Source organism: Colossoma macropomum, unplaced genomic scaffold (genome assembly GCF_904425465.1).
Source record: "Colossoma macropomum unplaced genomic scaffold, Colossoma_macropomum, whole genome shotgun sequence".
Lineage (NCBI taxonomy): Eukaryota > Metazoa > Chordata > Actinopteri > Characiformes > Serrasalmidae > Colossoma > Colossoma macropomum.
The window spans coordinates 38,030,648-38,056,658 of NW_023494792.1; the positions used below are offsets into that span (position 1 = coordinate 38,030,648).

The window sequence follows — 26,011 nt, forward strand, 5'->3', positions numbered from 1 at the left end:
GTTCTCAGTGTTATGACTGGGTGGGGTGGATGGATATGAACTGTTACCATGAACAGGATAATGTATGTCACGTTGTGTTTTTCAGAGTATATTAATTGTGAATATTTGAATAGTTATAGAGCACTGAATAACTGTGTGTCATAAATAACATCAAATTTAGAGAATGTATAAATAACAACAGAAAGAATAGCAACATTCAGTGTATAGTGACTGCACGAACTGCGCAGAAACAAAATGTGCCACAGTATAGAAAACCACTTTTGGGTCCCTGAAGAACCTTCCAATGTATGGTTCTTTCAAGAACCATTTTTTTGTGCAAATGAGATGTGTGAGTGTAAAGAACCTTTCTTTTTTTTTCTTTTTTTCGGTCGTACAATGGGAAGGTACATCCAAGACAAACACCATTTAATACCTTTTTTTCAGAGTGGATCTTATGCCATTATCTTATTTTACCTGTTTTTTTAGGGGGGACTATTTTGACTTACAATGGCAATTGCCATGAATGGAATAAAAAATTATGTTTTACAGCAAGCTGGTAAAAAATTACATTAACCCACCTCCCCATGTAAAACTAACTTGAATAAGTCATATGTCCGGTCTTCTTTGTTCTTGCTTTCTAGGTGGTTTCTGTTGGTTTCCTTAACACTTACACCTGCTTAGGGGAAGGTATTAATATTTATTAACTACTAAGTTCAATGTAAAAACTAGTTTGTGTGGTGCAACCTGTTTTGATTAGTAATGCATAAACCTGAACTTACTAAACACTTACGTTATAACTGGTACAGCTGGTGCAACCGGCCCCAGTTCCAAAGGCAGCAAATGGCCGGCCCTGTATCACTGTACAGTCACGGCTTAATGACAAGGTTGTTTTTGATTTGAGGGACACATATAAAAGGACAACAAAAGCTTAACCAACACAAGGCCTATTGTTTAGGGCTATATTCAATTGGTACAATATGAAATGAAAGAAGAGTGAGTGTGTGTGTATGTGTGTGTGAATGAATGTGTGTGTGTATGTGTGTGTGAATGAATGTGTGTGTGTACGTGTCTGTGAATGTCAGGGGCACAAGCCTCTTATTTCACACGCTCAGACTCACTAGAGGTGTTGTTTGGTTTGTAAATACAGTTGTGATTCGTTACAGTTGTTTTGCCAGCCCAGATTTCCATGAGCTCTCACACCAAGAAGCGGAAACCAAGATAAGTCGGAGGTGGGAGTTAGAGTACAGATTAGCTTTCCAATTGGCTGTGGAAGGTAAACAGTGTCGCCAAGGTGATTAAATTACACTGAAAGACCTCAGGTCACTCAGGTCTAGCTTAGCGGACGTCCTGTCCAACATATATGATGTGTAGTAAGAGTCCAAAAGCAAAGTCCCTATTTACAATCATATGAAGAAATGTTTTGGGTAATGTTATGATTTGCTGAAAGTCCACTAGTACTTTCCAGTAGTGCGCTGGATTTTGAAAGAGCCTGCTAACTCAATGTCATAGTGACCTAGACTGGTTTAATTAGAGTGAAATGGCGATCTGCCAAGAGCATGACTCAAGACAAAATGCGTTCTTACTCTTCCTTCTCTCTGCCTTTTGAAGGTATTTACTGACGCATTCTCATAAAATGTGTACACTGCTGCATACCTATAAACTACCAACAACACAATCACTGTTATGTTTCCTTCTTTCTCTTCTCTCTCCATAGCAATAGACCTGGGTTTAGAATGCCACCCCCTGTTGGACAACCAGTTGTGCCCCCTCCGGATGGAGGCTGGGGCTGGGCTGTGGTGTGTGGAGCCTTCATCTCCATTGGCTTTTCCTATGCTTTTCCCAAAGCTACCACTGTCTTCTTCAAGGACATCCAGAAGATTTTTGACGCATCATACAGTCAGGTTGCCTGGATCTCTTCTATCATGTTGGCCGTCATGTATGCCGGAGGTAAAGATGCTGTATTTTGTGCATTTCTTTTTTACAATGTTTTTAAATGTAAGGCTCCATATCATGGAAAACCAAATTTCCCTCACTTTTTAAAAAAAATGTTTCATATTATATATGAAATGTTTACATATTACTTTAAAATTTGAAGTAATCTGTAAATATTGACAAAGTTTTACTTTGTTGTACAATTGACTACCCAGTCCATAGAGTCCATATATTGAAACTAAGCTCCGAAAAACAGCCCACTAGCAATTCGTTGTTTCTGTTATGTTGTGAGAAGCATGTATTTACATCTGTCTGTCTGTTCAGCTTACAGCAATTTAGCCCCACCCATTCATAATGAAGTTCTACAATGCTTTCTGAATGAAGCACAGTACAACACGCATCATTAACCAATATGTATTTGGTCTCACAAATGTGTTCAGAGAAGCAGTGAACTTTCCAAAAGGCAAACCAGGACATAGTTGTGCACATAATCTCCTTTCTGTCATGAGCTGAAAGTCTTCTGTTCTTTCTTGATCACCCGGAGCATCCAAAATTATATTAAGCATCAAAAAATAAACCATGCTTCCTTTGTTCTTCACTTGCTTCTTCTACTTTTTATCTTTTTTATATCATCTGCTTTGTACTTTCATTCTCCTGTGGTTGAGGATGGACAACAGCCATATACAGAATTTTACTGACAAAAACATAAGACAAATGTGTAGCTCATGACTTTCAGTTCCTGATTAATAACAGCTGGCAAATATACAGAAAATTGTGATTAAGTGGTGCTTTCTAGACTTTGATTCTACTGTTGTAATTAACCTTTAATGATACAATGGTAGCACATGGTGGCACCATTCAAAACATCTGAAAATATAAGAGAAGCATTTGTTGACAGGAAGCATTTCTTAGTTTATCAGTGTTTGTCACTGGTTGTTTATAAACCCAGATGAATTGTGATGTTCAAATTATTCTCTTTCTGCAGGCCCCCTAGTGGTGGAATCAGATATTCCTAATTAATATAATCAAATGAAACATTATCCCCAGAAAGCTGTTATCAGATTACCTAAAACTCTGTTCGGCTCTCTGTGGGTGAAAGGTGAAACGTAACTCTGTGTTGATCTGCCAGCGAGCAATGAGGGGTAAGAGGGGAGGGGTGGGACCCCTCTGCTGTAAAAACAATTCACACCTCGCCACAAAGGCGGCTGTGTTGAGACAAAAGGGAAGGCGCTGCAGCTTTCTTCACATCAACAAACTGCGGACAACTACCACAATGACAAATAGCACTGAAACAAAAACACTTTCATAAATCTTGACTTAGAAGTCGAAACTCCAGTTTGCTTCCAGTTTACTAAATCATACACGTTTCCATCAGTGTTATTGAAGAAAAAATTGCATAGGTAAATTGAGGGACCTCCACTAAAACAAGCAGCATTAAATGGTTGCTGTGAAAAAGAGTTAATGGGTGCTTGTGACTTAAATTGCCAGATGTATAATGTTTTATGGCTTAGAAACTATGGAGAGCAATTTGTGCCAAATTGAAATGCAATCACTACAGTGAAAAAACATGACAAAATGAAAAGCGACACATAACTATTACATTGCTTTCATGTCGCTTGACTTCTTTACTGAAGAACAATACATGAGGATTTGCATTAAAAAATACATAATTTGTGTCAGAACTGAAAACAATCCATCTTGAAATGTTATCAACGCACAACTGTGGAACTTGCTTTTCACTGTAAACATGTTTGCCATATTGAAATACAGTCATAGCAGTGAAACAAGTGAAATGCAATGCATATATGAAATTTAAACAGGGACATGCAGAAAAGGGAAAGCAAAAGATATTACATTGATTTAATGTCGTTTGAAGTCCACAATTGAAAGCATTATAGCTGTGCGCTGATTACATTTCAGGGTGGATTGTATTCAATTCTGACATGAATTTCATTTTAAAAGCAAATCGTCATTTATTGTTTTTCAGTAAGAGGTCAAGTGACTTGAAAACAATCTAACAGGCTTTGCTTTTCATTTTGGCATGTTTTTGCATGGAAAAGTAATCACGTGTGCGTTGCATTTCCCATTTTCTCACTGTAGTAATTACATTTCAATTTGGCTCAGATTCCTCTCCATGAATACCAAGGTAATAATTTTAAGTAAAAGAAACAGCTTGTGAATTGCCAAACTTCAGAGGCCATGAGTAGGCTGGAAAAAAGTTATGGCACCTTAGAGGAAAGATTTAGGCCTATGAAGCACTTTGAAGTTATGACATAGATTTGTACTTATGCTTGAAGACACTTGATTTTATTTGAAAAGAAGTAAATCCAAAAAAAATATATTATGAATATTTGATTTAATCACTATCTGCTCCTATTATCCTTCTGATGTTTTGACCAGGCCTTCAGGTAATCACTACACAGGTGGTTGCATGTTTACACCCCATTAAGAAGAAGTGACAGATGCTTCTGGACCATAACAGCCTCACAGGTCTGAACCAAAGCAACTTGAGCAGCTTGATTAAATATGTAGACAATGAATACCCTGGCCTCACTTGTGTCTCATTACGAGAAGTCTTTTCCAATTAGAGGCTAGCTCGGCCCTGACACCATTGCTGCTTCGTGACGGGATGGATGCAGATCCACATCTAATTTCCTTCGAAGGCTGCATGTTGTCTTCTGAGATCACAGTAATGATTTTGTCTACCTTTTCTACTCGGGCTCTGTCTTGATTTGTCAGTTTTGTCCAGCCATTAGTTTCCCGATCCACTCCTCCTCTGCTCCAATAGGGCCTTCAGATATCACTTTGATTGGGGTGAGAGCAATCATCTTATGCCATGCGGTGAGCAAATCAAAACTTAGAAGGCCAGCCGTCCTAGGTATTATGTTTGTCTTTGATGTGGGATGCTCTACTTTTTTCGATTAACTCATCCTGTATTGGGGTGGGAATATGGATCAGCCTTTCAAAAGACCTTTTGGTGCAAGTTAGAGGCAAAGTGAAAACTCTTGTCTGACATGAGAAATTCTGGCGTGCCCTAGCAATGGCTCTTTCGAAAGGGAACAGCTTAGCCCAATTGCTGCAATAATCCACTAACATTAAGAAGTACTGTTGTTGCCTGGGGAATCTGAAGAACGCATTTCTGGACCCAGGGGTGCAAATTTGGTCTGACAAGTGCCGGGGGACCAACACTGGAAGAGAAAAGCGTACTTACAACAATTCAAATGTAAGCCTAGGTGAAACAGTATACCTGCATATTATTGGAATATTATTAACAGAAAAAATCATACATAAATAGTATATAGTTTCTTTCGTTGCCCCATTGTTTGGCACTGAAATACACTGAAATAAAAAAATTGTTTGTTTAATACTACACTTACAGTAATACTGTAATGTAATAGTATGAAGTAAGTACTTATTATGTAGTAAATAAGTGTTGCAAACAATTTAATTTATAAGGGCAGGGCAGGTCAGTGCTTAAAGTCTGGGTTCTGTTGCATTTAGTACACATAAAAACATTTAGTGCACAATTTTTTTAACTTCATAACTGGATCACAACAGAAGAGCATCAGTCGCCAATCAGACTGATGATATTCATGACATGCAAAACTCCCCAATTTACTTAAACTCAAGAGTAAACAGCTAATGTACAGTTGACAGTAGTGCTGTACAGTTCTCAGCCTTTTAGAGCCACGACATTCATTCTAAATGACAAAACGTATTTATAAGCTGAATAAAGGCATCAGGAGGCAGAAATACATTCTGATATGATGTAACTGACTGGTCTGCTTTAAGTGGCAGACCTTGTCTGGCAAACCAGCGCTCCAAATGTGGACATTCTGTAGTGTAGATAAACAGTCATTGCGTAATGTTTATAGAAACAAAAGGTCGTTTGGTCGGCTGTTAGACCACACTGAGCGCTGCTGCTGACTAGCAGACTGTATTTCCCGCAGCTCAGCATGAGTACAGCACATCATCATTTACACAGCTACTCTGTTTTAGCTTACAGTGACAATGTGTCTGCGGAGGTTTAATAGGTTATCAATAATATAGACTATGTACCTTTTGTGAAATCATCCCGTGACCCCCAAATTTATCTTGCATACTTTCAAAAAGTAGGGGAATGTCCCCCGTCCCGTCATTATTTTATGCCAGTGTCTTGACTTGTTATATACAGTCAGGCCTATAATTTTGACTTAAATAAAGTTATTGTTATTAAGGTTATTGGAGTTGGAGTTAAAAGATGAATATGAAGTCAAAGTGCAGATTTTCAACTTCAGCTAATTTCAACTAATGTGAGGGCATTTACATCCAAATTGTGTGAATGGTACAGAAATGACAACCATTTTTATACACTCACCCACCCCCCACCCAATTTTTAGGGGCTCAAAAGTGATGCAATCATAACAAATATAATCATGAAATACATTGTCATTCTTAATACTTGATTTAATACTTGTCTAAGGCTGTATTATTTGCTCAGATTCAGCCAAATGCTTCAGAACTCATTGGATGGCACTTTACTAGAGATGGACAATAACAGGAACCATACTGCAAAAGAATGTTCTGCAATAGCAACATCAGTCACCTGATGTTAATCTAATCGAGCATGCATTTCACTTACAGAAGGCAAAACTGAAGGTAAAAGAGCCTAAGAACAAGCAGGAACTGAAGACAGGTGCGGTAAAGGTCTGGCAGTGCAGGGAAGAAACCAAGCATGTGATGATGTCCATGGTTTCCAGGTTTCAGGCAGTCAATAAATGTAAGGGATTTGCAACCAAGTATTAAAAACGACTGTTTAATTTATGATTATGTTAGTTTGTCCAATTACTTTGAGCCCCTAATAATTAGGAGGCTATTTATGAAAGTGGTTGCAGTTCCTAGATGAAAATGAAATCAAATGAAAGCTGAAAGTCCACACTTTAGATCATATTCATTATGTAATTTAAATTCTAATATATTGTTGCAGACAACAAAAGTGATTGCTACAAATACACGTTATAGGCATAATATTTGAGTGAAAACAAAGGAACTGAAATAAAAAAAAAACCTGTATTAGGTAGTTTGTTAGAGCAGTAAATTGACTTAACTGTATGGACTTTTAGGACTGTAGTTGGGAATCTCTTGTCTGTGCCATGAGAAACTTTTACTGTCTTGATATTCAAGAGTGTGCAACATTTTCCCCTTTGCCCATAACACTTGTATTATGTTTAGCATTTATCAGGGTTGCATCAAAAGCAGTTGGAACAGACATTGTACTGAAGGTGAATTAACTACAGACACAGTTGTTTGGTAAACTTTGGAAATGAGTTTGTTCTAGCAGTAGCAAGCTTTGCCAATTATATTCAACATCAGTGTATCATGTAATGTGATTGAAGGGCCCAGGCTAAAACGAGCTGAATCTGAATCCTAGAATATTATGTTCATATGTTGCTTTGTTCCTGATAAACCACAATTTGTACTATACTGGTTCAGTTTGAAAGTTTGTGTTCTTTTGATATTTGGCTAGATGTGAAGGCCAGTTAATTCAGTAATGTTCTGAACCTGTATGGAGTTACATATGTTAGACCTTGGTATCCTTTAGTCAAAGATGCTGTTTGCACATTTTGTGTAGATGACTATTTCACTGATCTTTCACTTCTCATGCCCTTATGTTAAAATCTCAAACCAAACTGCCTTCTTACACACATGTTGAGCATGGAGTTAAATCTACCTGCCTGATCATAGGCCAAGAGAGGCTAGCACTGTTGTGCATCTTTAACATCACCTGGCAACAGGCTTAGCCTGATGTTTATGTTACACGAGTCCTTCAATGTGCAACGAACCATATAAAGCAGATTCATTAGCCTTTGCTTTGGTCATGCATTTCAAAGAGGAGGAACTGAATGGTCTGTTGTCACACATGCATTAACTTGTTATCTTTCGTGTCATAGTGTTGTATCCATAATAAAATCATCCAGGTGTGTCTCTCTTTACTGCACCTACCAGTTGAACTCCTACCAAAGGAAGCCCCTACAAATGTTGGCCAGACTGCTTGTTTAGTGTCTGGTTTGGACTGGCTGTGAATGGTGCTGTTTAGAGATGTAATGATATGCACAATTCATGATATATTTTTGATACAGAATTAGAAAAGAAATGCTAATACAACTTCGACATTTATTTTTATATGTATTAAATTTTTACGAATTCCTAAAACGTGTTTGTTTGTTTGGTAATTTCTCTGAAAGACAACAGTGCTTGTTGGAGCGATAACTGAAACAAGTCATTTTCTTAGAAGACATAAAATATATAAAAAGAATATAAACTCTACAACCGAATAGAGGTGCTAATTGGTAGCTAGTAACATCCCTAATGAGCAAGTTGGTTGCTTTGTCTAGAATACGACGGATTGACTCCTATATGGCTGCTTGAATCCTGTGGGGAGAAGTAACTGCTGAGACTTGTGCATTCACCACAAGGCCAAAGTTGGTTTGTTAAAGCTTACATTCTACCTTAAAAGAAGCAGCACTACCATGTAACTGCTGCTCCATTTAAGGTGGAACAGAGATTAAAGCTGGCTAAATTTAGCTTTGCGTTTTCTCCTTGCTCTGGTAACTGACATATTTGGGTAATGTCTTCGTAAATAAGTGAGCATGTTAGCACAATAATATGAGCCTTGCGTTAAGCAGTGCCAGCACCTTCGCCATTTCAAACAGCTTGGCTAATCAAGCATCCAAGCCTCCTCCTTCCAGTCCAACGTTCTTAAATTTTCCATCTCAACTTTCCCTTTCTGCACCTCACCACCACCCCATCTTCCGTTCATTAAAAAGGGGAATCCAGCCTTGTAGCTTAAAGTAGATGCCGCCCAGAAGTCCTGCCCGAGTTCTCAGCGTTCTCTCCTCCTCTCTCTTGCACTCTTTTGATCAAAACCGAGTGTTTGATGTGTTTACTACATAAATTTGTCAGTGGCATTAAATTCCATTGACTTATTTAGTAATCGTAAGTAATTATTGAGTTATATGATTAATGATATTGTTTTTTATTATTTTGGGCCCTTCGAGTTTGATGTAGTGGTCTTCAAAGTGGTTCTTAGGCCCTGAGGTGTTCCACATTTTTGCTCTTTATGCATTGTGAATTAGATTGAATCAAAAATGTGGGCTGTCTGGACTAATATGAAGACCACAGGTTCAAAGAATTAAAAAGGAAGTTGGGCAGTGAAACATTTATACAACAAATTGTTCTGTAGTGTTTTAATTGACATAAAGCCAGTCAGAAACAAGAAGACAACACAAGCATTAGGCCCTCACAATTTTACACACACCTAAAGATATGGCCTTGTACATGTAGCAGCTGTCAAGTACAAGGGTGAACAAGGGTTGTTGTAAAGTTTTTACATTTTACTTTGTGTCATTTTTAGTGCAAGAATTCAATGATTATTTCACTCAGCCAAGTGCTGCATGCTAATTTTAGCTCCGTCCAGTTCTATTTAGGGATTAAACCATGAGGGAAGGCCACCTACATTAACTGCCTTCATCAAACTCCAGAGCACGGAAGAGTGTGACATTATAAGCCTTTTAAAGCAGAGATCATTTGAAGGCCTGAGTGTAACGGCTGCCAGTGAACCCTTACTCTCACTGGTAGAACTCTCCAGCTGCTCTGCATGCAAATAAGGTGTTCCTGATAGCTTAAGGTCTAATGCAAATTTATATGGGACAAATTAAGCATAGCAGTGTCTCACCTAACCTGATTTCGAACAGCACACTTTTTCAGCAGCGGTAATAACACCTCTCAGGACATTACTGGGATGGTGCAGATTATTTTTTCATTACCGCAGGCCTCTCCTTGTGCTACCATGTTCATTTTACTTTGAAATGTTTTTTCACAGCAATTGTATGGGTAACTATGACAATGATGCTTATTTTTGAAGTTATGTGTATATATATGGCATCCCATTGTAAATCCATAGGTATTAATATGGAGTTAGTTCCCCCCCTTTGCAGCTTACAGCTTCCACTCTTTTGGGCAGCTTTCTACAAGATCTTAGAGTGTGTTTGTGGGATTTTTTGCCCATTCATCCAGAAGAGCATTTGTGAGGTCAGACACAGATGCTGGACGAGATGGCCTGGCTTACAGTCTTTGCTCTAGTTTATCTCAAAGGTGTTTGACGGGGTTGAGGTCAGGGTTCTGTGCGGGCCAGTCAAGTTCTTCCACACCAAACTCACCCAACCATGCCTTCATAGGCCTTGCTTTATGCACTGGGGCACAATCATGCTGGAACAGAAAATGGCCTTCCCCAAAGTGTTCCTACAAAGATTGAGGCATACAGTCCAAAATGTCTTGGTATGCTAAAGCATTAAGATTTCCCTTCACTGGAACTAAGGGGCCTAGGCCAACCCCTGAAAAACAGCCCCATAGCATTATCCCTCTTCCACCAAACTTTACAGCTGGCACAGTGCAGTCAGGCAGCTAATGTTCTTCTGGCATTCACCAAACCCAGGCTTGTCCATCAGACTTCCAGATAAAGAAGCACGATTCATCACTTCACAGAATACGCTTTTCAGTGCTCCGGAGTACAGTGGTGGCGTGCTTTACACCAACCATCCCCCCACCACCCCCGTTTGGCATTGTGCATTTTGATTTTAGTCTTGTGTATAGCTGTTCAGCCATGGAAACCCATTTTGTGAAGCTCCTGATGCACAGTTCTTTTGCTGATGTTGCTTCCAGAGGCCATTTGGAACTCTTTAGTGAGTGATTCAACAGAGGATAGGCACTGTGCGCTTCAGCACTCGCCAGCTCCACTCTGTGTGTTTGCGTGATATACCACTTCGTGACCAAGCTGTTGTTGCTCCTAGACGCTTCCATTTCACAATAATAGCACTTACAGTTGACGGGGCAAATCTAGCAGGACAGAAATTTCACAAACCGACTTGTGGCAGAGGTGGCATCCTATGACAGTGCCATGTTTAAAGTCACTGAGCTCATCAGTACAACCCATTCTACTGCCAGTGTTTGTCTATCAAAATTTCAAGGCTATGTGCTTCATTTGATCCACCTGTTAGCAATGAGTGTGGCTTTTTTGTGGTTTTTCAAAGAAATCTGCAGGGACATTTTTCCATACCTCCAAAATTCAGTCTTAGACATTGGTTGCATTCATTCTTATGATCCAAGTAATCACTTGGTAGTAAGTAATTCAGTGATGTTGAAGTCTGGACTCTGGGGTTGTCTGTCCATTGTTATGAGAACACCAGCAGCTTCTTTGTTTTAATAGAAGCTTCTTCTTTTTTGGCCAGTTCATTATTTCAGTAATAGCTTCTTGACAGCTACACATCCTTTCAGACTCATAGTGTTGAATTGTCTTCTAACAGTGGAAGGATTTACAGAAACACGTGGATTCTTTCTGATCTGATGCAATAGTGGAGCTTAATTTTCTCCTCTCTTTAAGTACTGTTTATCTGATGGTGAGAGTTTTGGTGGTCTACCAGTGCCCTGGTTTCAGTTCTTTTTTTAACTTGCCTTCACCCACTTTGACTTACCACTCGGATGTGCTTTGCAGCAGTTACACAACGGTGCATGTGTGCATGTTACCTATGAAGCTTGCAGCAGAAGGGGAGGAGGAGACAGTAAGGAGCGGATTATCCAAATGTAATGCAACGTCAACAGAATAGCCTCAGCGAGCTTATCGGCTAGCCAATATGCAAAACGCTTTTTGAGAAGTTAAGTGCCAAAACAGAATTGCTTTGTCTTGTTAAAACCGAAATTGAAACAGGGGAAATATCTTGCCGCGCAGTATATATCTGCACAGTACTATATTTATCCTTCTTAACAGTGACAATCATAAAGTAGTATTACTTGTGTGAAGAGATTCTTATTCATGCGGCTGCTCTGTTTGAGCCATACTCCATTTAAAACATCAGTCCTAAAAGCATACGCTCCCTTCAATGACATGTTTGCCAAGGCTAACCCGACCCTCTTTAATTCCAGACCACCTTAGAACCACACTTTTTAGTTTTGAACATTACACTTAGCAAACTCTGTCCCACTTTTTGTTTTCCTCAGACTTGGCACAGACTAATTAGCATGTTAAATCTGGTTCAAGTGATGGAGTCTTTGCCATCCCATTTTAAGGAGTAATGAGCTTATGTCATTAACTAACCATGTTGTTTTTCCCCTTCATATTCCCATGGATTGTTATGGATTGGTCCCAAACAAGAAAACATCTGATTCCCTTCTTAATCTTTTCTGTCCTCTGTTTCAGGCCCCATAAGCAGCATCCTAGTAAACACGTACGGCTGCCGTCCAGTAATGATAGTGGGAGGATTTCTGTGTGCAGTGGGCATGATCTCCGCCTCTTTCTGCTCCAGCGTTGTGCAGCTCTACATCTGCATCGGAGTGATCGGGGGTGAGTGCACGCAAATTCCACTTAAGCTTGTTGCTAATTTGATTAGAGTCGTCTTCTTCAAGGAACTGGCAGTAAACAATGTGCTCGCAGTAATGCGCTGGCAGAGCTGCTGCAGTTTGGAAGATAACGAGACTTTGAGTTTTAACCATGATTGACACTTAGATGAAGGAGATTATGATGGCTTTATAAGACTTTGTCAGAGTTTTAGTAGAGAATGAACACCAAGAGCAGGAAAAAGTCTAATGACACCATACTTATATGGGTGTAGCTGAATCTACTGTCTGTCCCAAATGAGCTCTACAACTATTCACTACAATTAAGGTATACTGGCTGATTGTTTTAAAGGGCCTATATAATATAAAACTACATGTTTCTCACTTTCTTTCTTGAAATATAAGCTCTTGATGCATTATGTAGACATTGTTTCATGTAGCATTCACTCCCCAGTCCATACAGTCCATATATGGTAACTAGCTGCAAAAACACCCCATTATGAATTCACTGTTTCTGTGTTGTCACAAACACATTGGCATACATCTGCCTAATTTAGCCTACAGCAGTTTAACCCTGCCCATTCACACTGAAATCATTAGCAGTGTTTCAGCCTGAACTGTGAATGTGAATGTGGCACATACATGTCCTTAGAAAAATAAAACACAACACAAATGTAGCATATGGGCCCTTTAAACTTATGCCTCTGCTCAAACAGAATACCAGAATCTGCTTCAATCATTTTTACATTCATTAAGGATTAATGTTGAGGGGGGCTCCTACACTACAGAATGATCAACAAATTCCTGATTGTTTACCTTTTTCTTGAAGGGATACTCCAGTATCTGCTGCATGTGAATACAGTTTATTTCCACGGACAATAACTTTGGTGCTCTTCTCTTTGCAGAAAAACATTGACTTGAAACTCACTTATAATGGAAGCCAATGGGCAGCTGCTGACTTCCGTCAATAAATGTTTGAAAATGTGATTATACAAGCCATGCGCACAATACCCTGCGGAGGTCGGGGGTGCCATTCACCATAGCAGTTAACAGTTCTTCGCTTCATCATTCTGTTGAAGTCTAAAATGTATAGAGAAATCTAAAAATGTAGAGGGAACTTTCTTTTACCATTTACATTTTATGAACAGATCTTGGAAGCTTGAATCTTGAAAATGCCATGTCGATTAAAAGAACAGCCACCCACCCCTTTGGTCACTTGTAATGTCTGGCAAGCTTTCACGTCTCTAGTATGCTTATGAAGGTTACATGCATAACACTGTGATCTCTTGGCAACCTAAAGACTAAAGAATGACTACAGACTTGGTAGTCCACATCCAGGTCTTCATTAAGCTTGTGCAGACTTGCGATGTGGTTCAGGACACAGTATGACTTACTGTCAGTTATACAGATGAACAGAACATCACTGTGTAGCTGAATGCTGCAGACAGACACTTTAGACAGCAGAGTCTATGTTCACAAACCACCGAGTGCTGATGAGAATCAGTATTTGTGACAATGACCATCATATATACAGAGGAATTCGATCCAAGATCAGTCTGGCTTTGTGAATACCAGCCCTTGTGTCTGATAGTTTTGTTCGTTTTTTAGAACTCAGTCATGCTGTGCTCTAAACCACATTGGCAAGTCTGCACAACCTTAATGAAGACCAAAATGGATGCAGTTTGAGTGGGTTCAGAGAAGTTTTGGGGAAGTTTTGCAGAAACAATTTTGGCTATTTGGGTGACTATTGCGTTCTAATGTCTGTCTCTGAGCTGGGTGAGAGTTTTATCTTGATGTTGGTTGGGGTGGAGGGAGGGGAAGGTGAAACATGATATTATTGGTTTATATTTTAAAGAAAGATTATGAGAAAAATAGAGAAAAAAATTATTTTCAAATAGTTTTGAATGAAGAATTCATTTTCAAAAAATCATTAAATGAGTATACCCATTTCACAGAGTTCATTTTAGAGGAATTCGGCAAACTGTCCAATAGCTTCTGATTTAAGTTGTGTTATAAATGCGTTTTGAGTCAATGGGATTTCTGTTCTTTTTCTAAATACATAAAGTTTTCGTCTGTGGTAACTGACAGCATGGTACAAACGTGGAAAAAGGAGATTTGTTTGAAAAACACTGACGTGTACCTTTATTTCATTTTCACATTAACCACCTTTGTTCTCTTAAAGGTTTCGGCCTTGCTTTCAACCTTCAGCCAGCGTTGACCATGATTGGGAGATATTTCTACAAGAAACGTCCCATTGCTAATGGCTTGGCCATGGCAGGCAGCCCTGTCTTTCTGAGCACTTTAGCCCCTCTGAACCAGTACCTTATCAATGCCTTTGGCTGGAGAGGCAGCTTCCTTATTTTAGGCGGGCTCCTGCTCAACTGCTGTGTGGCTGGATCCCTCATGAGGCCTCTGCCTCAGCCCCCGAAGAGTAGCAAGGATGAGGAGACTGCTGTCGTTCCAGCTACAAAGACAGAAAAGCTTACCGCCTGGCAGACAGTCAATAAATACCTAGACCTTTCACTGTTTAAACACAGAGGCTTCCTCATCTACCTGTCTGGAAATGTGATCATGTTTGTAGGTTTCTTCGCCCCTATTGTCTTCCTGTCTCCATATGCCAAGGATAATGGTGTGGACGAGTACTCAGCAGCCTTTCTTCTATCCATCCTGGCCTTCGTGGACATGTTTGCCCGACCCTCTATGGGCCTGCTAGCAAACTCACGCTGGGTGCGGCCAAAGATCCAGTATTTCTTCAGCTTTGCAGTTCTCTATAACGGGGTGTGCCACGTACTGTGCCCGCTGGCTGAGACCTACACAGGCATGGTGGTGTATGCTGTGTTCTTTGGGTTTGCGTTCGGGATGGTGAGCGCAGTGCTGTTCGAGACACTCATGGACCTGGTTGGAGCTCAGAGGTTCTCCAGTGCTGTGGGGCTCACCACCATCGTGGAGTGCTGCCCTGTCCTTATCGGACCACCACTGGCAGGTAATAATTGAATTTAATTACCGCCTGCTTAAGTCAGCTGCTGGTGCTTTAACCTTTGGAAGTTGGTGTAATTGTTTGCGATAACAAAACCATGCTGTAATTTTATATTAATTATATCTCATAACTCATTGAAAAAAGTAGAGAAATTCTGTTGAAAGCACTGACACCATATTTGTGAGTACACTATAAAAAATATCTGTAAAAATACAGTAAAAAGTCTGGCAGCAGAGGTGCCAGACAAAACCTGTTAATTAATGGTAAAAGTATGTTTTTTTTAATGACAGTAAAAATCTACAAAATAACTGTCAGTATTTCAAAGAAATTAAATGACTGTAATTTTGAAATAAAGGTGAAAACTTATGTGAATTTACATTCTATTTTTGTAAATTACAACAACAGTGTTCAAATACAGTATAGGTAAGGTTAATTTACATGCATGTAACCTTTTAATGACTGTTGACCATTGCATTTTACAGCACTTTGACAGTAAAAATAAAGAGTCATCTCTTATTCTGGACACGTCCAAAATGTATTACTTGGTTTCACCTTCCTACAAATTATTTGAACTATGAAGTTGTAGGTGCACTAGCATCATATTAGAATCATTTTAAACACGTGTCTGCAAGAAAATGCAATACTAACCTTACAAGATTAAGCTGGCAATGTCAGCAATTAAAAAAAACGCTGAGTGTTCCTTAAAATTATATAAATGTAATTGAATAAAATGTCCTGCATTTGTTGCTTTACAGGGAGACTGGTCGACGTCACTAAAAGCTACAAGTACATGTACATCTGCTGTGGGTCGGTGGTGATCTTAGCCAGCATCTGGCTCTTCATTGGCAACTTCATCAATTACCGTCTGCTTGAGCGAGAGCGCAAGCAGGAGGAGATGTACAAACGGACTGAGACTGAGGATCCAGACAGGGACAAGGACCAGGCTGAGGTGGAGGCTGGCGCGAATACAGATGCACAGGCTTCTGAGGAGCTCTTTGTGAAAGCTGAAGAAACCATGCAGCGGGAAACCAACATTTAAACTTCTTCCAAATCAACTCTGCACTTTTATCCCAGCTATGTGACCTCAGCAGGTGAGGAGACGCTGATCACACTGGGATACAAAAATCAACACTCGACTGCCAAAGCAAACCTTAATTCCTCTGAGGGGTTAGTTGGTAGGAAGGATGTTACATTTGTATATTAGCACTCAGTTAAAGTATGTAAACCAAGAAATGTGAATGGAGGCCTGTGAGGGCCTACTGAGGGAAAAATTGATTTGGCAAAAAAGATACATCCTGCATTATGCTGTATAATTAGAGACTGTGGATGCAAACTAATGAAGTCTACTAAGTGTAAAGCAGTACTCCAGCATTGCTTAAATGAATCATCTGCCACATCTGTATCGTACTGGACAGCAGTTTAGAAAAATGTGTAAATGTGTTTCTCTAACATCAAGGTTCACAGTGGTTGCGTCTACTGTCATTTCTCCACTGTATTCCAGATATGACCGTGCCAACTAATAATGTGAGGTTATGTGACTTCCGTTTCAGAAGCACTGTCCAGCAGGTTGGTTATGGATATAACTATAGTTTCTGGTTAGAAAAGAACAAAACATCTTGACTCAAAACTAGCTTATAATAGAAGCCACTGGGCAGTTGCTAAATGTTAAAAATAAGCATTTGACATATGTGACTGAATACCATGAATTTAATTACATTATATTGTCAGTTGTGCTTCGGACCCCTTCCCTGAGTGGATGAATCTGATGATTGCGAGCTTGTTGAAAACATATTCAAAGAGAACTCAGTCAAAACATGGTGAAGGATGTATCTTCGAGTGAATGATCTACTATTGTCATCATATCTTCATCAGTATAATATTGATTTTGCATTTGGGATCTAAACATTGAGCCTGACCTTCTTTCTGAGACTGTGTGTGTGACATTAATACTTAAAGACGTGGTCTGAAAAACTTGTAAAATCCACCCTGACACCCTGAGATTGTAGTGCCCTCAAAATCGCTAGAATTCCAGAACAGTGACCAACGTTAGTGCCATAAAACACAATGAGGGTCTATTTCAGTCACCTCCAAAGTCTTGCCAAAACTGTTCTTATGAAGTTTTCTGGAGATGAGGCAGAGCCTGTGCTATGCTGGTAGCAAATTAACACAAATGATCTTATCTCTGTAACACTAGTTATAGTCAAATGCAAATGGTTGGGCGCTCCTGGTCAAATCACATCAAAATTAAAAGTGAAAATAAGTACTCATCCTCTACAGGACCTCTGCCGATTTTAATGCGCTATCACTCTGCAAAGGATGTGACAAATCATATCATCTGACTGGGGCACCTAAAATTTGGCAAATCTCAATACAGATTTACAGCTTATTTCACAATGACTTAACTGAGGAATCCACACAAGTGTTGTACAAAAAACAGATGTTTTGCAAAAGCAACGGAATTCAACCGATGCCCATTGCCTTCCGTTATAAATGTGTTTTCAATCAATGAGTTTTCTGTTCTTTTCAGCAGTAAAAGGCAACACATCAAAATGGCTGTACACTACAGACGTGGCAGATTTAAAATAAGACTGGAAAACGCTGGAGTATTGCTTTAATAGAGACAAGCAGAACTTGTTCATATTAATATTTTTAGTATTAATATTTTTAGCTCAGGAACTGATCAGAAACTCAGAATGTCAGAGAAACAGGAAGAGCTCTGCTGAGGATTGAGACTCATTGTCCTTTGAGCACTGTGTTTAGTTTGTGTTACATGCTCAACCTCTGCAGAAACTGTCATGCATTCACCAGCAACATGTCAGCCCTCCACTGCTGTGAGTTGCACACCCATAATCTATAATCTGTGTAGGTGAAATCGTTCTTTCAGGCCAATCTAACATGGTTGAATGTAAATCATAATGCTTGTGGTATTAACAAGGGCCTTATAACACATTCCTGACCAAAACGAAAAAAAAACGTTTCTGGATGATTACCAAATATAGAACCTACGCACATTATATATATATATATATATATATATATATATATAAACCCAATTCCAAAAAAGTTTGGACAGTGTGTGAAATTCTAACAAAAGCGGAAAGCTGTGATTAGTAAATTCTGTTTGACCTGTATTAGATTATAAAACGGTACAAAAAAACAAAAAACAAAACAATATTTAATGTTTAACCTTAAGAACTTCTGTTTTTGTTAGTATACACTCATTCCAAATATGGTGCCTGCAAATACTTATTCCAAATGGTGCCAAAATTTGGGACAGGAGCATGTTTCTTTTAACACCACTAAATAATAACTTTTGGGACAGAAGACACCAAAAGATCCAGTTTTTGAAGCAGACTTTTTGCCATTTTTCTTTTGGACAAGTCTTCAGCAGTGCCACCTTACACACCATCAGTGTTTGTAGTCTTAATTTGCCCCTGGCCCCCCTTTTTTGGAACATGTTGCAGACATTAATTTAAAAATTAATATATATTTATAAAAACAATGAAGATGATATGACAAAACATTCCTTATCTTGTGTTTGTACTGTTTTTGTTCAAATGCAGGTCAAAGTAGATTTATAAACCACTGCTTTCTGTTTTGATTTGCATTTTACTTACTGTCTCAACTTTTTGGAATTGAGTTTGCAATCTTCCATGCTCTAAATGTAAATACTTTATGACATGCAGGGATTTTGCTTTGGAGTGGTGTTTTTTGTGTGTTTTTTCAGGTTTTTTTTTGAGAGAGAGAGAGAGACATAGAGGGAGAGAGAGCGAAAATATGTAAAACTAGATATTTAACGAGTTATACATTGCCTTAAATGTAAAGAACGTAACTAACAACGTGTTATTAGTATAGAGGTATGTGTATAAGAATAATTATTGATGTGGTATACTAATCAGCCTGCTAAATCCTAATGAACTGGAAAACATTTTAAAGGTTTAATTTGAAAGGCACTTGTTATTTGATGAATTATCTTTTGTAGTAACTAAGTAGAGCACTTTGCTGTACTTGAATGACATTTGTGATTCTTGTATATCAGTTCGATTTCATGGCCAATCGAGTATTCTTTTTTTTTCTCTTTATAATTGACTTTTTTGTCATACGTGTATTTAAGGGATTCTTTTAAGATAAAAGATATAACCCCTGGAGGGGTATTATTAAATTATTAGTGTTGTGTCTTTTAAATCCACACCCAATTTACATCATAGCATATATATATAAAATATATCATAGCATATATTTAAAATATCTTGCTTATGTATTACCATATACAACATTAACTGTTGATGTGATGTGAAAACAATGCGTTGTGTGTTAATCTTTGTATGCACTAAACACACACAAAAAACATAAAATCATATCCGTTTGACCAGCACATTTTCATGAACCTCTTTTGTCTGCTATTGGCTTTGTATTGCCATGCCTGTACACCACCAGGGGTCACTAAAGAGAAAAGGTTTATCGGAACAGAGGAGTAAACCAACCTATCAACCAAGAAAGACAAGAAAAGAAAAGAAAGAAAGAATGAAAGAAAGAAATAGAAACAAAAGTAAAACTGAAGTAAGAGAAAGTAAAGGTGCACTGCTAATAACAAGTAAATAACAAATAGCAAACAAAAAATAAATAAGTTAAAAACTAATAAACTGTCTTTATTTTCTTTCTTTTTATATATTTTTTGATATTTTCATATTTTTGATAGTTGATATGTCTTCACTTCTGTCTGTGGGTTGGATATCGGGGGACAGTAGATATCTATATTTGAGTTCTAAAAGACTGTACATTACATATTTATGCATATCCTGTAAGTTGCATGTAGGTGTTTATAGGCATAGACTAATACTGAACTCCTAATTATTCAAATAATAAAGTAGCCCCCCAGAGATGGGGAGTGGTGGTGATGAGGCAAATAAATCAACTTACATAAAATAAAAATTTGTACACCTTTGTGTTGAATTCTAATGCAGAGCATTCAAATGAATCATTAGGTCACTCAACAAGTAAATAGCTGACATAAATAGTTTATGAAAATGTGTTTTTGCATGTGTGATATTTTTTTTCCACAGATTCTGACAGACACATTTTCCCCCACTTTACCATATTAACTTATAGTCGTACGCAAAGTTTGGTCGCCCCTGGTCAAATGACATGTTTTGTTGATTTTCAAAGTGAAAATATGTTAACACATCTTCACGTCCTCTACAGAGAACAGGCTTCTGCACATTTAAATGCACAATCACTGTTTATTTACTGAATTTACCTATTGGCAAAAAAATAGCATAAATATGGCCTGTTTTAACGTGCCAGAACAGAAATAGAAATTGCACACTAACATTTGCAGAAAATGCCATGTTTAAGTGTGTTCTTTGTAGAGCACTGTTGTGTTGACTTCTCTGAGAATATCAACAAAACATGTACTTGGACTGGGAGTGCTCAAGCTTTTGTATATGAGAAGGAGGCTGCACTAGAGTTAGCATATTTGTAAAAACAAAAGAAAGGATTTAACTGGGTACATGGAGCTAATTTAGGCCAGGATTAGGATCTTATAGGGTCACGTTGACTTTTGCAGTTATGCTTCAGCTTTCTGGATCCTGTAGTGTGTACACATTAATTTGTACTAAAGAACACTATAGAGGCCTTTTAGTATAAATCATGTACAGTCTAGTGCATCATGTCCATGAATTATAGATACTGTCTTCATAGTAGAGGTGGGCAATATGGCAATGATGTAATATGATACTTTAAGATGTTTTCACGATACACAACATGTCACGATATTTATTTATATTGGAACTACATTTCACACACTGCGCTGCACAAAATCCAGTTAAACAGGGCTATTTATGCTAATTATGCTCTATTTTTAATCAAATGTGCAGTCAGGTGTTTTATAAGTACTGACGATTTTCACAATATGATCAGAAAAGCATTCTTTGATGTAATTTATCACAATAAATATTGCCATATTGCCCAGCTCTACTTCATAGTCTGTTTTAGTAGCTGAGCTCATTGAATCTTTTGAGTAGTTGCTAGTTATAATATTTACACACTGACTGTTCTGACATGGTGAAAAGTAACCAACATGTGTTTTCACGTTCAGTATTAACCAGTTTGTCAATATCTCTGCATTTTATCATGTTATACTAATGTCAATAAACTCAACTAAAGTGGTGTTTGTAACTGCACCTGCTAAATGGCCATGTGTTCATCGCTAACGATGTATCTTGCATGCTAAAGACCAACAATGCTCATAGTTTAAAGTGGCTAATGAGGACAGTGGCTTCAGTGACTTATCAGTAAACTTATAATGCCACAATGCTTTTGGGAAGCTCAGTTCTAAATGTTGCTCAGAATTAGTGCTAATGACTTTAATTAGAATATGTTAATTGTTTACTTTCATGCTTTTGGAAAGATAAACCACAGATATGGTTAATTTGTTTGAATATAAATCTTAGTTTGTTAAGTTTTAATACGTCTGGAGGCAACATCTGAATTTCTCATTTTAAGACATTAGCACTATCACCACATTGATTGCTGTTTTCGTCTAGTCAAATGTGCATTTTTTAATAAATATGTTTATTCATTTTTATTTAAAGGACTAAAAAGTCATATTCAATGTAAACATAACTGGACATTTGATTTAGAGTAAAAAGTTTAAAGTAATTAAACACCAACTAGCCTTACCCAAGGAAATATGAGACTAGCCTATATGCATTCTTTATGGTGTTAATCTTTTGTTTTAAAACTTTATATGTAATTTTATTTTTATTAAGTTCATTTCTGTAGACAGTTGTGAGTTGCAATTTTAAACAAAACAATAATTAGATTAATATGGCTTGTTTTGGTGTGTTTTGACTATAGATGCAATATTAATATTATAATTGCCTAATTGTTGCAACATAAAAGTCATTTATTAGTGTGTACTAATTCAATTTTGTCTAATTTTTTTACATTTATTTTTCCAAAAAAAAACCCCATTGTATTTAATGTTATTAAAGATATGACCAAGATGTATCAAGCTGTTGTTATCAAACTGTGACAATGGCATAATATTTAATGTGTACATTGAAATTAAACTGCAGTACTGGAAACTCAGACTGTATAAATGCAATCAGCTGCAAACTGAAAAGGTGTGACGTGCTACCTCTTTCACCCCTTTTCATTTGTAAAGAGTATTTTAAATGTAGCCTCTACATCTGTTTTGTGAAGACATGCATGGATTAAACTAGTTAACCCATGGACTAAGCTAATTTAATGTTCATCCCTTGGGAAACACTCTGAAATTAAAAGAAATAAGCAATACATTATTGAGTTAGCATGCAGTTGTGCCTTATAAAAATATTGGAGTATAACGGTTTGGTAGAGTGAGTGGTCACCAACCTTTGTGTATTTCCACAGTCTTCCACACCTGCTCCAGCTTATTACCTTCTTTGGAAGTCTTTGATTGGCTAATACAGATGCATTACATTTAGGTTGGAGCTAAAATCTGCTGGAAAGTAGATCTACAGCAGGATGGTTGGTGACCATTGCAATAATGTCATAATACAGTGGTCATCTGGTTCTGAAGATCTACCTTCCTGCAGAGCCTAGTTCCACAACATGCCTCATATCCTCCAGCATATTAAATTCCTTAGAAGTCCTGGATGGGCTGGATCAGATATGTTTATAGATGAGTTTCCATTCAAACATTTCACAAATATTAAGAGAATTTCTGATAAGTTGCTAAAACGTGGATTGATTAGAGTTTCCATCAACTACGTTTATGTGCAAAGTCCTGAAGACAAGAGTCTCACTTGCCCTCTACAATGGAGGGATTTGAACCCTCATAAACTCTTGGCAGAGTAGTTTGTAGCCCTAATAGTTCAGAGACTCCAGATAGAGTGGACAGTGGTTTATTTAATGTGGCCTAAAGTCACTCTACTACAAGAGCCAGTTTAGGGGGAGGCTGGCCACTTCCTATTTCTCTCATTACATGACTGCAAAATGAGAGCTAGTCCTTGATGAATTGGGTGAGTGGAGCTAAATGGCTAAAACAAAAATACGCACATTTATAACCATTTGAGTGGGACTTTTCCTTAATTTTGAAAGTAGAAGGATGTGTTACACAGAAAAAAAAAAACTACTACTGAGTGCTGATTGGTTAGTGAGCTGATGAGCTCATTGGCTGAGTAAAACGGTTCACATTCACTGATGTCATGAACATAAATCAGCCAAAAATCTAGCAGCAGTATTGAAATATTTTGTGCTGTTCTGTGTTGAGAAAATGAGTGAAATTTTCAGTATAAATCGATTAATATAGCATTTACAAAGTATGATTTTGCACAAAAGCGCCGAAGGAAACCAATCATTTTGGACTCATTCGTGAGCACCCATTTAACTTTAAGACTTTATTAAGTGTCAATTCTCCTCAATACAAATTCTTTGGTACTACTTCGCTGTCACACACAGAAGCCCTAGGAATGTCTCTGCAGCAAGCAGTTCTGATAAGACGCAGTGCCAAACTCATGACTTTCATTCCTGCTACGTCATCAAGCGTTCGAAAAACCTCTATCACCACTTTTTGTGAAGTTTTGAATGTGCTTAAAAAAAGCTGGATGGAAAAGCCAGAAACTGGAAAAATATCTAGAAATCACAAAAAGACGTTTGGATAAAGTGGAAAAGTTGGTAGATCAATTAATGAAAAATGCAAAAATGTTGATGGGAACATTTTTCAAATAAGCGATGATGTTTGCGCATAACCATAGTTGATGGGAACAAAAATTGATCAGCTTTTTGTTTTACTGACTCTTCAAAATTTCAATTAATATTTGCAAAACAATTCTTCAATCAAAAAAACAACTTTTTCACCTCATCCAAGTTGCGGCGTTTCCAGCTGCATTTTTTATGCACATTTTCAAAACACACATGGGCATCAGATGGTGGGGGGGTTGGGGGGGTGGAGCTAAACTCTGCAGGAAAGTAGATCTCCAAAAGTGTTGTTAGTGACCATTGAAAAAATGTTATAGTACTATCCACATATGCCAATAGAACACAGCTACTGACTTACTCACGTCAGCGCCTTGATGTTTATTAGATGTTTACCACATGTACATTTGTCTCCAAAGAAATAAATGTGTGAAAGACATTCATGTCAATGAAATGAAATATGAAATCAGTTTTTACGGCCCTGCAACAAGGAAATGAGTTTTCATGTCCTTTAGATTCCTTTGCTTATTCAAGTGAGCTGTAAACCTATTTAAGCTCTCACACTATAACATATTGGTTAATATAGCCATTTAACCACTGAGGCTACTTTGTCTTGTGGCACTTGCTTGCTAGCATGTTATGTTGATGAAAAAGTCACTTTCTACTAACCAGAATTCACTGGTGTCCTGTATCAATCAAATGAACCTGTATAAATGAGCAACTGAACAGATGAGAGAGCAGAAGGTGTGTTTTTTCATAAGGTTTGCTTAATATCACAATACTAGGACACCTGATTGTGCCAGTGCATCTACTACCTCTGCAAATCAGTTGTAGAGAGACACAGGTAAACACCTCTGTAAATGCAGTTGCACTGTTAGTCAACATACTCCAATAAAACTCCTGTATATGCATGTTGGTGTCTGCTGTTTATTATGTCTGAGTCCAAAGCATGTGGGAGATTAGCATTATGAGGTTAGGCTAGGAAAAAGTCCTCTGCTTTTCAAATATGTACTGTTGAAGATTTGGAGTCAGAAGTGGCACATTGCATGCGCAGAGGAAGCTGACTGGGGTGAATCCAGGAATTGTCGAAGATGATGTTTTCATCCAAAGAAATGTTTATGAAAAATGTTTTAGGGTCATTCTACAGAAACGTCCACTTTTCTATCTCTCCTTAGGTGTCACATGTCACTGGTGTTACCTATCCTCATTGGTGTTACACATAAGAAAGGTAACACCAGTGACATTTTTAATGAAAAATGCATTTTACAAAGTGGCTGCTACAGAGCATCAGACCCCATGTTGTCAGTCATGGAATATCCACTAAAATATGTAATTTAATCCATTTGTATTCTATTTTTTCACACTTGCGTAAGAATAAAGTAGGTCACACCAGTAACTTCAACTAAAAGCTTCATATGAAATCATGAGCTAGATGAGAAAATTTCTGATAACTGAATAGACACAGTGAACTTACCATGGGTTTTTTTATAGATCTTCAGATAACAGGTAAAAGGAAGTCAAGTGATGACATCAGTGTGATTTTATTTCAAAATGAGAGAGTTTATGTTACGCAGTAACACCAGTGACACGACTGGGGTCAACAACTTTCATTATATATTTTATAATATTTATTTACCATTTGTTTTCTTTATGTGATTTAATTTATATATTTCATAGTCATGTATAGATTATTGTAGTTAAAATAGCAGAAAAAGTGTGTTTTTTTCTTCAAAATATGGCACTCACCCTTTACACATGACTGTGGGGACAAGCACTTTTGTGGTGCTTGGAATTCTAAATAATTGATTTAAAAATCGATATTGCTAAATTAATGGCTAAAGACTTTACAGAATGTTGTGAGCAATTACACATTCCCACCAGAGAGGTCTCCAAATCCCCAAATTTGGATCTTTAACTTTTGAAAATGTTGAAAATATTGAAAAATGTATGCCTAAATTTAGTGTCATGTGACAGATTTCCCTCACATGCTTCCTACAAGAAACACAAACAGCATGACGAAGAGAGATTTGGCTGTACTGGAGAGCATTTTTAAAAAGAATGCTGCCACTTTTC

The 26,011-nt window shown here is 37.8% G+C and overlaps 1 protein-coding gene across 2 annotated transcripts in view; it reads left to right on the forward strand.

Annotated features, from left to right (window-relative positions):
* Positions 1-24,849, forward strand: part of LOC118812255 (monocarboxylate transporter 2-like) — a 37,519-nt gene extending 12,670 nt beyond the window's left edge. For both annotated transcript variants that reach the window (XM_036577097.1, XM_036577094.1), the window contains exons 2-5: positions 1,694-1,926; positions 12,143-12,286; positions 14,462-15,262; positions 16,012-24,849. In XM_036577097.1, coding sequence (XP_036432990.1) covers positions 1,713-1,926; positions 12,143-12,286; positions 14,462-15,262; positions 16,012-16,295 — 1,443 coding nt within the window. In that variant the 5' untranslated portion in view covers positions 1,694-1,712 and the 3' untranslated portion in view covers positions 16,296-24,849. The remainder of the gene's footprint in view (positions 1-1,693; positions 1,927-12,142; positions 12,287-14,461; positions 15,263-16,011) is intronic.
* The last annotated feature ends 1,162 nt before the right edge of the window (positions 24,850-26,011 follow it).